Below are 12,974 nucleotides of genomic sequence, written 5' to 3'. Positions count from 1 at the left end.
GAGAACCTTATGGCTGCCACCAGTTTTAATGGTGAAAGCCTTGAAGAAAGCCCATGTTCTGCAGCTCTGGGAGAGGTGGTGGCAGCTGCCACTCTGTGCCCATTGCATTCCGTGAGTTAAGAACAGCACTGTGGCTCACATGCACAGCTGCCCCTGAACCTTTTAGGGACCAGTCCACAATTGTCTCACTGCTATAACTGACTCTACCTCTGCCTCAGCGTCCTCTGTTTGTCTCCGGAGCACACAGGCACGAGGCTGCCAGTGGCAGCCTATCATGGCGCTTGTTACACCAGGGTCCATTTTTAAACTTCAAAACCTATTTCGATTCTTTGTTCTGCCCCAGGTTTCTGGTGTGGTCAGTCATCTCTCCCTGTCACTGTGCTCATTGTAACAGTGCAAGACCCTCTGAGTGGAGGTGCTGCAGGCTGCAAATTATTTAAAAAAAAATTTAAATGATCAGTCGTGCAGCTGGCCAAGTTACTGGCATGATGCTTGTGAACCAAGATGTCAAGGGAAGTGCTGGGCTTGTGTGTGGGGACGTGGTGTTTATACTTCTGCCCCGTTGAGCATTATCTTTTACAATCTAACTTGGATTAGATCACAACAATACATTTAATCGTGGACAAAGTGTACAAGAGCCTTTTGTAGTCAATAGAATTTTAATTTAAATACAGTAAATTTAAGCACAACACAAAAGTCGGCCATGCACGCTAGCATCCACTCACTGCACTCAAATTCAAAAGTGAATTCATTTTAGTTTTTAGTTTACGTGATTTTTACATGGTCAGGCTCTTCATACAACCAGGTTGTTTTATAAACAGTACACACCCCATTCATCAATCTGAAATGAAAACCATCTCGATCAGACTTCACTGTAATAGACAGCAAGCGCATACCTGTAAAGGGACGCCAACTTGCACACGAATTAAAGTAACATCTAAGTAACAGAACTGAAAGACTGGAGGGGAGAAATATGGTTAGTGCATTCGACAGCAGTTCGTGTAGTCAATATTACCGTTTCCTCTCTATACTCAGGATCCAATTCTCCAAACAAGTGGGCCTGTAATACACGACTGCTGTGCTTAATGTTAATGCGTGCAAGTGTTTCCAGGCTTGGTGCCTTAGTTTCCTCTCCTGTTTATGAGCGTGTCTTACTCAGTAACAGGCAAGAAAAATATTAAGTAGAAATATTAGATTGTGCCACCACAACCCAAGGACACATGTAGTATCTGAGAGGAGTTAACTCCTTTTGAAAAACTGCCTAGATTTCAAGTTATTGGGGGCCCTTTTAACTTAAAATGTATAGGGAGAATCACGCTCTGCTCAGTGAACTCTCCTTGTGAAATGGGTTTGCTAGGCTGAAATGTGCCAGTTCTAATCCCTTTCATACAGCACTGAAGACTGAGCACTGAGACAGAGCATTTAAGGTTTACATTCAGCTGGGTGCAAAAATCCTGTATCCAAACTGGCTCCCACCTCCTGGACGGATGGCTGGTTTGCTCATCCATATTGTCACTGATACATCCTGGAAAACTAGTGAGGTAAGATCAATGGGTTTTTCATGCAACTGGTGTCACAAATGGTTCTTCTCCGGCCGCCTGCTTAGAAATGGCCATTTTAATAACCCCGTAGGAACATGTCTAACCCTTCTCCCGGTGAACTTTCAGGCTTTTGCTTTGCTGAGCCTTTCTTTAAAAGTCTTCTCCCTGGTATGTGGAGGTTTTATTACTCACCTGTGCCTGCCTGCGTGCCTTTGGGGCCCCTCTGCTTCCCAAATGTAAAGACACAGAGTCCTGCCACTTGCTTCTAGTCTTCGCCTTGGCAGGCGCTCACTTCCTGCTCTGTATATAACCATCTGCCCAGAGGAACCCTCTCCTCTTCCTGTGACGGCTCCACACACTTCCCTCCCACCTCCTGCCTAACCTGCATGCTAGCCACAGCACTCCACCACCAAGCTTTGTCTTCTGCAAATATGCTAAGAAATTGCTATGGACGCTATTGTAAAATGTCAGTATCTACCTGCTTGCAGTCCTGGAACGTTCAATGATAGACTCTCTGCTGTATCTTGGCCCCTCTCTGAGCATTCCTGACCCACAAGGGACGGAGGGGAGGGGAAAGGGCTTTCCAACAATCATGTATTTTAAAGGAAAATTCCCAAAGAAACTCAGTGTCACCTCTCCTCTTACCACTCAGTAATTAGAACCACCCACCCCACCTAGGAACTAGTGGAAGGAAATCCATGTTCCTCCATGTTTTTTTTTCTTGACTACTGACTAATCAAACATGTCTGCCTTGGTACATGCCAAGGTGTTATGCTTAAAGGATATAAAACAGGTACTTTCTCGCTCCATGTCTGAATGCCTCATTTCCCTGAGGAGTGAAAGCTGCTTTCTAAGAGGCAAAGGCAACCTGGCTGGCTTCCTGGAGCTGCTGGTTTCAACTGTGATGTGATGCTGGCTTGGAATCTGAATACATGAAAAACCTTAACTCCTCACATCTTGGAATACAGCCTCTCTGCTCCCAGAGATAAGCCAGCCGGTTGCGAGAGGGAGACCTGACAGCAAGGGAAGTCAGAGAACTTCGAAAGATCACTTCTGAATTTAAGGTTGCTTTGCATATTTCTTGCCTTAGAATTCTGTTCCTGAGCATTTGTTATATGTAAAGTTTCTAGGAGCATTTGCACAGGGATGCTACCTTTGCAAAGCCCCAAGCCACTGGCTAACACTGTCTGTCTGTCTAGCTGAAAGGTTACTGTACTACTGCTTGTCACAAGCCCAGGCTCCAGTGCAGTTATGGTTGCAGACTGGAAATTCAGATTCTCAGAGGATACGCTGTTATTTCACCCCTGACATTTATGATTAACTCCAATATTTTAATCAAGCCCCTTTTGCCTATGTCTAAGTTCTTTATAAACTCAGATTTCTCTGAGAATAGATTTTAGAATGTGTTCAGTTTCTGGAGTACATGATCTGAGATACACATTCTTCAAGGTCACTTATGGCTTAAGCTGGTATACTCCTTTGTGGAGCAAACGTGGGACGTAAGAGACCTGTCTGTTGTATCTGTGGAGGGATCCAGTTGATGGCTCTGAGGTGTGGGATTCAGCAGCCAACTTCAGGAAATAGTGAGGCTAATGAGTGTCTAAACCCAAACAAAACAAGCTGGTGATATTTTGCAGCTGGCTCTGAGGGGGAAAATCAGTTCTGCAGTTTGATCTGAATGGGAGAACTGTACTACTGCGTAAGCTGCAGCAGTGGACAGACCCACAGCCATCCCACTTGCCACTAGGCCAAGATCCTCTGATTAACTGGCACCAATGTAAAATCAATACAGGCAGCAGCATGTGAATTTTCAGTGCAAGTTCTCTTGCACTGAGCCTTCTAAGAAGTCATTTATTGTCTATCACTTAAAGCATCCTTACACTAGGTCTGCAATGTTCGTACCAGGCACAGAATGACTGTAGCCACCTCCTTGGTTCTTCCGAAACTATAAACCAGTCTGGCTCTAACTAGATTTTCATTGAACACCTGCCTGGTTATTTTACTCCAGCAAACAGCTGTTCCCCTTCATGTCCTCACTCGCTTCTTAAAACCGTTCTTGTAAGTCTGGAATATTTCTTTTCACAGACTTTTCTGGTTTCAAAGGGTTTTCCTAGCGGCGTCATTTTCTCAGCAGCACACAAGTGCCGTTAACGAGAGAAGCGAGTCTGAAAACCTCAGCCGGGGACTCCTGCTGCTGTGGGGTGCATTTGAAGGCGACAGAATTATTGCTTCAAAGCACATGGTTTCCTATTATAAGGATGGACCTGGGAATGCAGAGCCTCTGGCTTCAAACCAGATCTATAAAGATTTCTCATTGACTTACATTTCTCTCAGCCATTATCTAAAATATATGTTAATCATAAACACCAAATTTGACACTAACCACCTCCCTTGCTGCAGGGGAACCTAACCCCCAACGGTGGGGAAATAGTGAGCATTTGTTGCCGTAACTAGTCCGTGTGGGATGAATGCAATCTGAAGCGGACTAAGGTGGTGTAGTTCGTTGCAGGGTAGCGTCAGGCTCGGGCCAGGCTAAATAGAGCTGAAGCTGGGCTCGCATGCTTTGGATACACTTTGATTTCAGCATCAGGATTTCGTCCAGTTTGGTCACATAATTTTCAAAATCCTAGAGTGGAAAACAAATCAACAGAATTAATGCTGGACGGTGGATGATGGGGCGGAAGGGGAATAACTAGCACGCACAGAGTGAGGCGTGAGGAAAAGAGCTGCTCTTTGGAAGCAGTAAATAAAAGTACGTTTTGCATTCTACTTCCATTGTCATCAAAGCACTCAATATTCTCTTGTTAAAGGCCTGACCTTGAAAAACAGCACAGCTCTTTTGGCAAGAGTCTCGGGGCCCTGGCTCCTGGGGCTAACTGGCTTATTTACTGATCCCCCTGTATTTCTGTCTTCCAGTGAAGTTAGTGCTGGCAAAGGGGCTGGATCATAGGTCGGGATGGTAACAGTCCTACATCACTATGGTATTGATTGGGTGCCAGATACAGTAGTAAGAAAAGCACATTTGAAATGGGCTCTGCTCTTGCCATTCTCCAGTTCAGCTGTCCCCCCCCCTTCTCTCCAATCTACAGGAAAGATGCAATGCACCTCAGTCCTGACCTGGTGGGAATCAGCACTGTGACAGTCTCCATAGCCCATTCAGTCTTAGGTCCCCCTCACTTGGGCCTGTCCATGTGATTTTTTGGGGGGCAGGGAAGGTGGTGGGGATGGGCTGGTGATATTGATACCTGTATACTAAGAACTGAACGGAGTCCATTAGGTCACATGGTAGGAATTTGTGGTTTTGGTAAGGAAGCTCTGATTCAATCCCAAAGTAAATTTAAATTTAAAGAATTGCTGTCAGCGATTGGTTACAGAGCACAATCACTTAGAATCAGTTGAACTGTGTGTTATGCAGTTTGGATGCTCTACAACTTGTTATAAGGGGATTTGCGTTTCTAGATTATTATTGTATCAGGGATTATTAGTTGGTGTTTTATTAGGGAAAGAATACTGCCTGTGTCAATCATTTTATTGGAAGGCTGTATCTGTGTCTTCCATATACTTCCTAAGCTACCTTCAAGACCCATGCCCAAGGAAAGAGATTAAGGGGGCAATAGGTGGGCTATTCTAGGAGCACCCCAAAACCTGTTTTTCAGGGTAACACACCAATGCCATGGAAAGACTCTTACTTGCCCATAGGGAGCAGGTGAATATATTTTCCAGGTCCCTTCCAGTGAATGATAGAAATTCAGGAGGAAAGACTGAAATATTAAAAAAGGAGAACTGCCTCTGGCTAACCAAAGGAGTATTAGGACGGCGCTTGTCGAGCCCCTTACTGAACATCCCTGGTACGTTAACAGTAAAGAAGCACCTGTGCTGTCAGCTGGAAAGCTTGGTAGACTTGCCACATGGTGGCTCCCATTCTGAATTCTCTGAGGCAAGAGTCCCTGCAGCCACACTTAAAGTTTGAAGCTGTTTGGAATGAAAATGCCTTTGACCAGAGGTGATGCAGAAGGGGAGCTTAGCTTCAGTGATACGGACAGAGAGCTGAAACGGCAGCAAGACTTTGATCGGGGACATGTAAAGTAAAACAATTCTGGGTTTAGAGGAGCAGAGGGCCTTGTTACAAAACCAGCTGAGAGCTGTGTGCTTTTACAAGCAATAGAAGAGGATAACCCGAGAGCACTGGCTGGTAATGATGCACATGGGGCTGGGCGGATGCCTGCACAAGGTAATGGCACCCAAGGTGCGGATTGTGACACTTATCCAATTTCCTGTGATATCCTGGACAAAACTGACTGAATTAAGTTAAACCTTATTGAATTAAGTCTAAGTATTTTCGGAGTTCATTGTATTACAAATGCAAAGGAGTATGGATTATTGTGGGACTGTATGGAACTTCTTTAGTAGGAAGACAAGATTCATGCAATCTCTGGGAAGTGTTGTGAGCTTCAAAAGACTATGCTGAACAATGTAGCAGACATGATTGATCTTTTGGGACAATCTCTGAGAAGTGGAATTCCTAGGAACTACTTAGGAGGAGGGGATTGCAGACTTCCCCCTACGGCCTCAACCTCTGAAGCTTCAGAGGGGCGGGGCGGGGGGGGAGGGGAGGGTTGCCTGCTGCTCACCTGTTACATTAGGGAAGTTCAAAGACAAACTGTATAAAGGAGTAACTGACTTACTAATGAGTGTGCTTGTTCTGAGCGAAAGCTGTTATGAACGTGTGACCACAGAAAACCCCCTGGGTGGAGCTTGAAGGACTGATCACCACCTTGAGTCCTGGTTGCAGCTGGGGTGATCTCTGGTAAGCTTATTAGCATACACACAGGTTCTTTTATTGTTTTAATATCTTTTCTCTGTAATGCTTTTACCCTAAGGATCAATGTGTTTTTGTAGAATGAGCTGGGTGGTAACTAACCTGTGGTCAATTACACTGTTAACTCTCTCTGAGGAGAGAAGTGAAGCAGGCCTGCTTGGGTAGTCTGTCTTTTGCTGGGGATATCACAACATAGTCTGGGAACTGTGCAGCCTGGAAATACCCTGATCAGGAGGGAGAGACACATGGGTCTCCACCCCAGAGAGGGGATAGGAGAGGAGCCTGGAGTAGGAACCCTGCCTGGACCCTAAAGGGGGAATACAGGGGCAGTTGCCCTGAACTGTGACAAGGATATTCTAAGGCAGTGGCTCTCAACCTTTCCAGACTACTGTATCCCTTTCAGGAGTCTGATCTGTCTTGCGTACTCCCAAGTTTCACCTCCTTTAAAAGCTACTTGCTTACAAAATCAGACAAACATACCAAAGTGTCACAGCACAATATTACTGGAAAATTGATTACTTTCTCATTTTTACCATATAATTATAAATCAATTGGAATATAAATATTGTACTTACATTTCAGTGTATAGTATATAGAGCAGTATAAACAAGTCATTGTCTGTATGAAGTATTAGTTTGTACAGACTTCACTAATGCTTTTTATGTAGCCTGTTGTAAAACTAGGCAACTATCTAGATGAGTTGATGTACCCCTGGAAGATCTCTTCATACCCCCAGGGGCACATGTACCTCTGGTTGAGAGCCACTGTCCTAAGAAATCCGTAATGTGACTGAGGGAAGCAGCCAGAGCTGCGGTGATGGAGCAGGGCACAGTAGAAAGAACTGGGAGAGCGAGGCCTTGCTGACTAGGAATCAGCAGATCTGTGGTGGGACAGGTAAGAGAATCCCAGATGAGAGATTGATGTGTGAGGACATTTTACTAACGTCTATGTACAGGGAGACATCATGTTTCTGTACTACTGACTGTCATTTAACCCACACTGCAGTGACAAAAGCTTCATGCGGGACGTGAATGCTGTGATATCCCTGGAGACTGGTGTGAGATAAGAAAAAGATGTTTTAAATTAAACTGTTCGTAGTCAGCATGTCATTCTCAATCTCTAGCCAAGTAACTGGCAGAGTGGAGATCAGCGAAAGCACAACGAGTCTTGGAACCGAGCAGTCTCCTATTAATCTGACTCGGGGATCAGATAAAGGTAGGCTCCAAAAAAGGGGAGAGACTGAGAACAGGAATTGATGGTAGGATGTCACTAATTCAGATTTAGGATCCTTACAGAAGTTCAGTGAGCACTGAAGTCATCATTTGAAACAAACACTTACTGCTGCCGACATCTGATTGATCAAGGTCTCTTCCTTAAAACACAGGGATGCCATTTCATCCAGCTGCTCTCGATGGGCTTGAATCACAACCTGCCTAATTAACATAACAAAAAATAATGATGGTTACGTCGCCCTCCGTTCCACCTGTAACGATTGTTAGTGGGCTCTGACAAACTTCTAAGGACAGGAAATTCCACAGATGGAGGGCTTCAGCTGGGAAAGCCCTGCCACTGAACATATTCAGGCAAGATCTTCATGTCGTGCACACTGATGTCGCTCCATTGACTTCAGTGGCCTATGCCAATTTACATCAGCTGAAGAGCTGGCCTGGGGTATTTGAACAGGCTTCAGCTGCAAGCACTTCTCAGCTGGTCTTTGCTGTGATGATGGGGTACAAGAAAAGAAGAGTCTTCAACACCTTGAACTGAGTCTAGAAGTAAGCAAGAAGCCAGTGCAGAGACCTTAGCACAGAAGCTATGTATTTATGCTGGCCCACACCCCAAAGAAGGTTGAGCAGCTACCTGCACAGGTCTGAGCCCCAAGGACAGTGGATTGCAGTAGTCTAGCCATGGATGACTAAGCAGGGAGTGGCCCACAGCTTCTTGGCTAGTCATTGATGGCACAGTGGCCCATAATGCCTCTTACCAGCTGGAATCCAGGAGCAAAAATGCTGCCCAGTAGGACGGACTGTGAACCATGCTGGTGAAAGTCAGGCACATGACCTTCAATACACAGTGCAGACACCTCTATTAATTCCTCTAGGTGCTTCTCTCTGCCAGCAAGCACTGCTTCTGTCTGAAATGGGTTGGGTCACAGCCAGTTCATCTGGATCCATGGCTGTTAGATAATGGGAGGGCAACGTCTAGCTCAGAGGTGGGCAAACTACGGCCCACGGGCCACATCCGGAGTGCGGGACTCTCCTGCCCGGTCCCTGAGCTCCTGGCCCAGGAGCTGTTCCCCCTCCCCCACCTCAGCTCACTGCGCCGCCGGCGCAATGCTCTGGGCGGCGGGGCTACAGAGCCACAGCCTGACCCGGTCTCTGTGCTGCGCGGTGGCGTGGCTGGCTCCAGCCAGGCGATGCGGCTGCCTGTCCTGGTGCTCTGGGCGGCGCGGCTGTAGTGCCACCAGTCACCAGTGCTCCAGGCAGCGTGGTAAGGGGGCAGGGAGCAAGGGGGGTTGGATAGAGGGCAAGGGAGTTCGGGGTGGTGGTCAGGGGGTGGGGGTGTGGATAGGGGTCGAGGCGGTCAGAGGGCAGGGAACAGGGGGTTGAATGGGGGCAGGAGTCCAGGGGGGGCAGGCAGGAAGGAGACGGGGGGTTGGATGCAATAGCGGGGGGCAGTCGGGCAGGGGTTCTGGGGGCAGTCAGGGAGAAGGGGTGGTTGGATAGGGCAGAGGTTCCAGGGGGGCAGTCAGGAATGAGAGGGGGGTTGGATGGGGCAGTGGGGGGTCTGGGGGTGGTCAGGGGACAGGGAGGGGTGGATGGGGCAGGGGTCCCGGGGGGGGCATCAGGGGGTGAGAAGCGGGGGGGGGGGGAAATCAGATAGGGGGCGGGGGCCGGGCCATGCCTGGCTGTTTGGGGAGGTACAGCCTCCCTTAACCAGACCTCCATACAATTTCAGAAACCCGATGTGGCCCTCAGGCCAAAAGTTTGCCCATCCCTGGTCTAGCTTTTACTAACTTGAATGTAGGTGTCTGATTTCACTATCTGGTTAACTGGAGTGGCTGTTTCATATTTGTTTCTGTAGGGATGCAATAGTTATCTAACAACTTCTCTATATATCTGACTCCAAACAAGTGTGCTTGTGTGTGTGTGTGTTTGTATAGTACATATAGCACTATATAAAACATTTAAGCAAACGTACAATGTGTTTGTTCAGTGTCTCTAGTTCACACAACAGAAGATAGTGTAGTAGATACAAACTTACTGTGCCTTTCCCAGGGCTTCTCTGTGCCGGTCTGATGTTTCTGACGTATCAATCTGGGCACTAATGATGGATGGATTTCGGCGAGTGTTTTGATTTGCTAATGATCTGATCTCTTTGGTAACGGATCTTGAATCCTGTTCTGCAGCATCAAAACAGTCTGGTGTAAAAATACTTTGCATCAGTTTATTCTTAAGCAGCCCTATTTCCTCACCACTGAATGACAACTTGAATGTATCTTCAGCATGGTTCAAGTCCTCGCTCCTGAATTCTGATCTGGGCTGCAGTGGGCTGCTTTCTCTAGAGGGGGATGAAGTTGTACACTCCACTCTTCCTGCATTCAGAATGGATGGGGCACATGAAAAATAACCCTTTTCAGGCAAATCAGCATGTATAGTCTGAGACGTGGGCCCAGCAATGGGTCCTTTACCCATGCTAGATTTTTCTGGGCCGCTCAACAGGCTACCAGTGGTATTCTCAGTATCAGCATCATACTGCCTGCTGTTATCCAGGTATTCTCTGCACTTTAAGTTACGAAGAAACAATTCATCTTCATTCTCTCCACAAGGGTTTTTGACTCTCACAGATGCTGATGCTTCTGTCAAGTCTTCATCTCGGACAAATAAACCATTAATAGAACTCTGATGTGTGTTCCATGGAGATGAACCTCCAAGGCTACCAGAAGGCTTTGCAGCACGACAGGACTGTGAGAGCCGCTTGTTCTCAGTTTGTGGGGAGTGCTGCGGAGTGGACTTCCTTTCACCGTGGTACATTTGTTCACCCAGCTCTGGCATGCTGCCTGTTGGTGAGGCTTTATTTCTAGGAAACTGCCTGGCCTCTCCCTCTAATCTTTTGCTGGGGCTACAGGTTTTTCTTTCCAACATCTGTTTCACTTGGAGAGCCTTTTCCTGATCAGAAAGGATGTTCTCTTGATCAGCTGCCTCCTCACTGTCAAGGAGAGACATTGTCAGAGGGGCCATCAGCTCAGAAGTGAATTCTGATGAAGTATTAAAAGCTCCACAGGGGCCAGTTCCATTTTTTAGTTTCTTCCCTTCGAAGTTTCCTGCAACTGGAGCTTGTCCGTCTTCGATGGATTCTTCCCTTTGTGCACGTGGAAGGCTGATCTTGTTGCATTTTGTAGTCCCTGAATCCAATGCGTGGGGAACATGTGGGCTTTGTGTCCCCTTTTCTGGGAATGAGGAGCTTTCACCGGGATAAACTAGATGTCTGTATTCGGATTTGTATTGTTTGTGATCAGCTGGTAAATCCTTGCTGTTTTTCCAGGTACTGACAAGTTCTTCCCGCAAGCAATAAGGTTTTTCTGCAGTATTATTGTTCACAGAAGAATCAATAGTGAAGTCATCCTCTGTGCTCCAGTCAGACTGAGTCTTGCTGCTTTCTCCATCTCTAATGGGCTCCCCCGGTTCTGGAAATGCAAAGCCCTTCCCGTAGTCCCAGCTGTCATTAAGTTCATGCTCTTGTGTATGTGTTGCATGTTCGAAAAATAAACCCTGTCTCTCTCGGCCTTTCTCCTCCTCACTTTCTTGTTCTCTCTGATGAAGGAAAAAGGAAAGTTGGCTGCTCTCGCTGGTGTTTCTTTTAACTTTCCTTTGGTTGGATATAGGTGAGAAAGAGTCTTCACTAAAATCACTGTCGTCCAGGTCTTCCAGCAGCATCCCCTCTTTGCATTGTGAGTCCGTGGGAGGAAGGCTCCGGTCTTGTTTAACTCTAATTTCCTGGGGCTTGTATTGGGCTAAAAACCTCTCAAGTGGTTGATAGTTCAACTTCTGCTGTAGAATAGGTGGCTGCTGAAACTGCTGGTGGTAAAGGCGCAAATGTTGTTCCCTTTCTTTCTGATGTGGAGGGAGATTTGCCCAGGTTTCAATGCACTGTTTGGTAAAAACATTTGCAGAGCGCTGACTGCTGTCTGGTGGGCGGTTTCCATCTCCAAAGGAAAAGCCGTTTCTGGAAATGAGCTGCTTTTGTACAGGTTGCACTGTCTGTACTTTCAGGCATCTGACAGGTTGTTTATCTTGAATACAATGATCTCCTTGCCCACTCTCTCTTGTCTCTGGGACTGCAGCTGTAGCGACAACACAATCTTTTGCAGTATGATGCTTCTCAGATGGCAGTGTCAGATCATCAATCTTTTTCTTCATGGGATGATGCCCTATCTTTAGCAATCCTTTAATGGGACTGGTGTGATTGAGCCATGGTGAGCTAGGATTTCCTTTGTGGGCATGACCCTTGGCTCCTTTTGGGGTAGAGGAAAAAGGGACATTGGTTGGATGGAACACTGAAGGGGATGCCTTTATTCTCAAAGAACTTAAAGGATGATGGAGTCCTAGTTTTACTTTCTTTGGAGAGCTCTTATCTCCCATGGGCGTGGAAGGAGAGTTTTGGATACGTTTTGGAGATACATTTCCAGCTATCCGACGTCTGTTTGTGACAGGGGTACAACATTTAATCCCTTTCTTCAGTTCTTTTACCCTGTAAATAAGGATTGTGCATTAGAAAAATTAAATGCTTTCAAATACACCTCTGCCTCGATATAATGCAACCCGATATAACACAAATTCGGATATAACGCGGTAAAGCAGTGCTCCGGAGAGGGGGGGGGGGGGGGGCTGCGCACTCCGGTGGATCAAAGCAAGTTCGATATAATGCAGTTTCACCTATAACGTGGTAAGATTTTTTGGCTCCCGAGGACAGCGTTATATTGAGGTAAAGGTGTAATTTACAATCTCATTAGAGCAAACTAATACTTTGGTACATTAAATATTGACTTCAATGTCACAATTTGGATTTTAATCATTGGCTAATCCATGAAGGCATCAGATCATCTGCTACAGAAATGCAGTTACTTCTATGGAGGTTTGCAGCAGCTGTTTCAATAGGGAACAATAACAGTACACAACAGTTTAAATTAGGAAGTGAAGAATACCTCTGACCAATTTAAACTGAAGGAAATTGTATCTACTTCTCCTCTCCTCCAAATCCCTCCTCAAGACCCACGTCCATCTTGATGTCTATAGGAAATTAATGAACTAACAACATGGCTTTTGGTGACAGCTGGTATCAAGAACATTTTTGATTGTCTCTTTTATCTTTCTCCTCCACCCTTTTCTGTGTTGCTTTTGTTCTGAGTCCTTGCCCCGAAGAGTTCACAATCCATCTTCCTCTGGGTATGGACAGCATCTAACGTATTTTGGGAAGTACCAGAATACAAATAACACTAGAGTTTGTCAAGGATGTTGGGGTTATGTTATGAGGAGTACCATGAGATTTGAATCACTACAAGCTGTTAGGACCTAATTTATGTATCATCTGAAAGAAGAATTTAAAAGACCCAG

General features: G+C 46.1%; 1 protein-coding gene across 1 annotated transcript in view; it reads right to left on the bottom strand.

Annotated features, from left to right (window-relative positions):
* Nucleotides 1-4,026: 4,026 nt before the first annotated feature.
* The window catches only part of KIF24 (kinesin family member 24), a 28,438-nt gene continuing 19,490 nt past the window's right edge, over nt 4,027-12,974 (bottom strand). Inside the window, exons 10-12 of the mRNA XM_065406944.1 lie at nt 9,625-12,111; nt 7,700-7,793; nt 4,027-4,167 (exon numbers count right to left, since the gene is read on the bottom strand). Coding sequence (XP_065263016.1) covers nt 4,027-4,167; nt 7,700-7,793; nt 9,625-12,111 — 2,722 coding nt within the window. The remainder of the gene's footprint in view (nt 4,168-7,699; nt 7,794-9,624; nt 12,112-12,974) is intronic.

This window comes from Emys orbicularis, chromosome 6, assembly GCF_028017835.1.
Source record: "Emys orbicularis isolate rEmyOrb1 chromosome 6, rEmyOrb1.hap1, whole genome shotgun sequence".
Lineage (NCBI taxonomy): Eukaryota > Metazoa > Chordata > Testudines > Emydidae > Emys > Emys orbicularis.
This window is presented reverse-complemented; position numbering and strand designations above follow the sequence as displayed.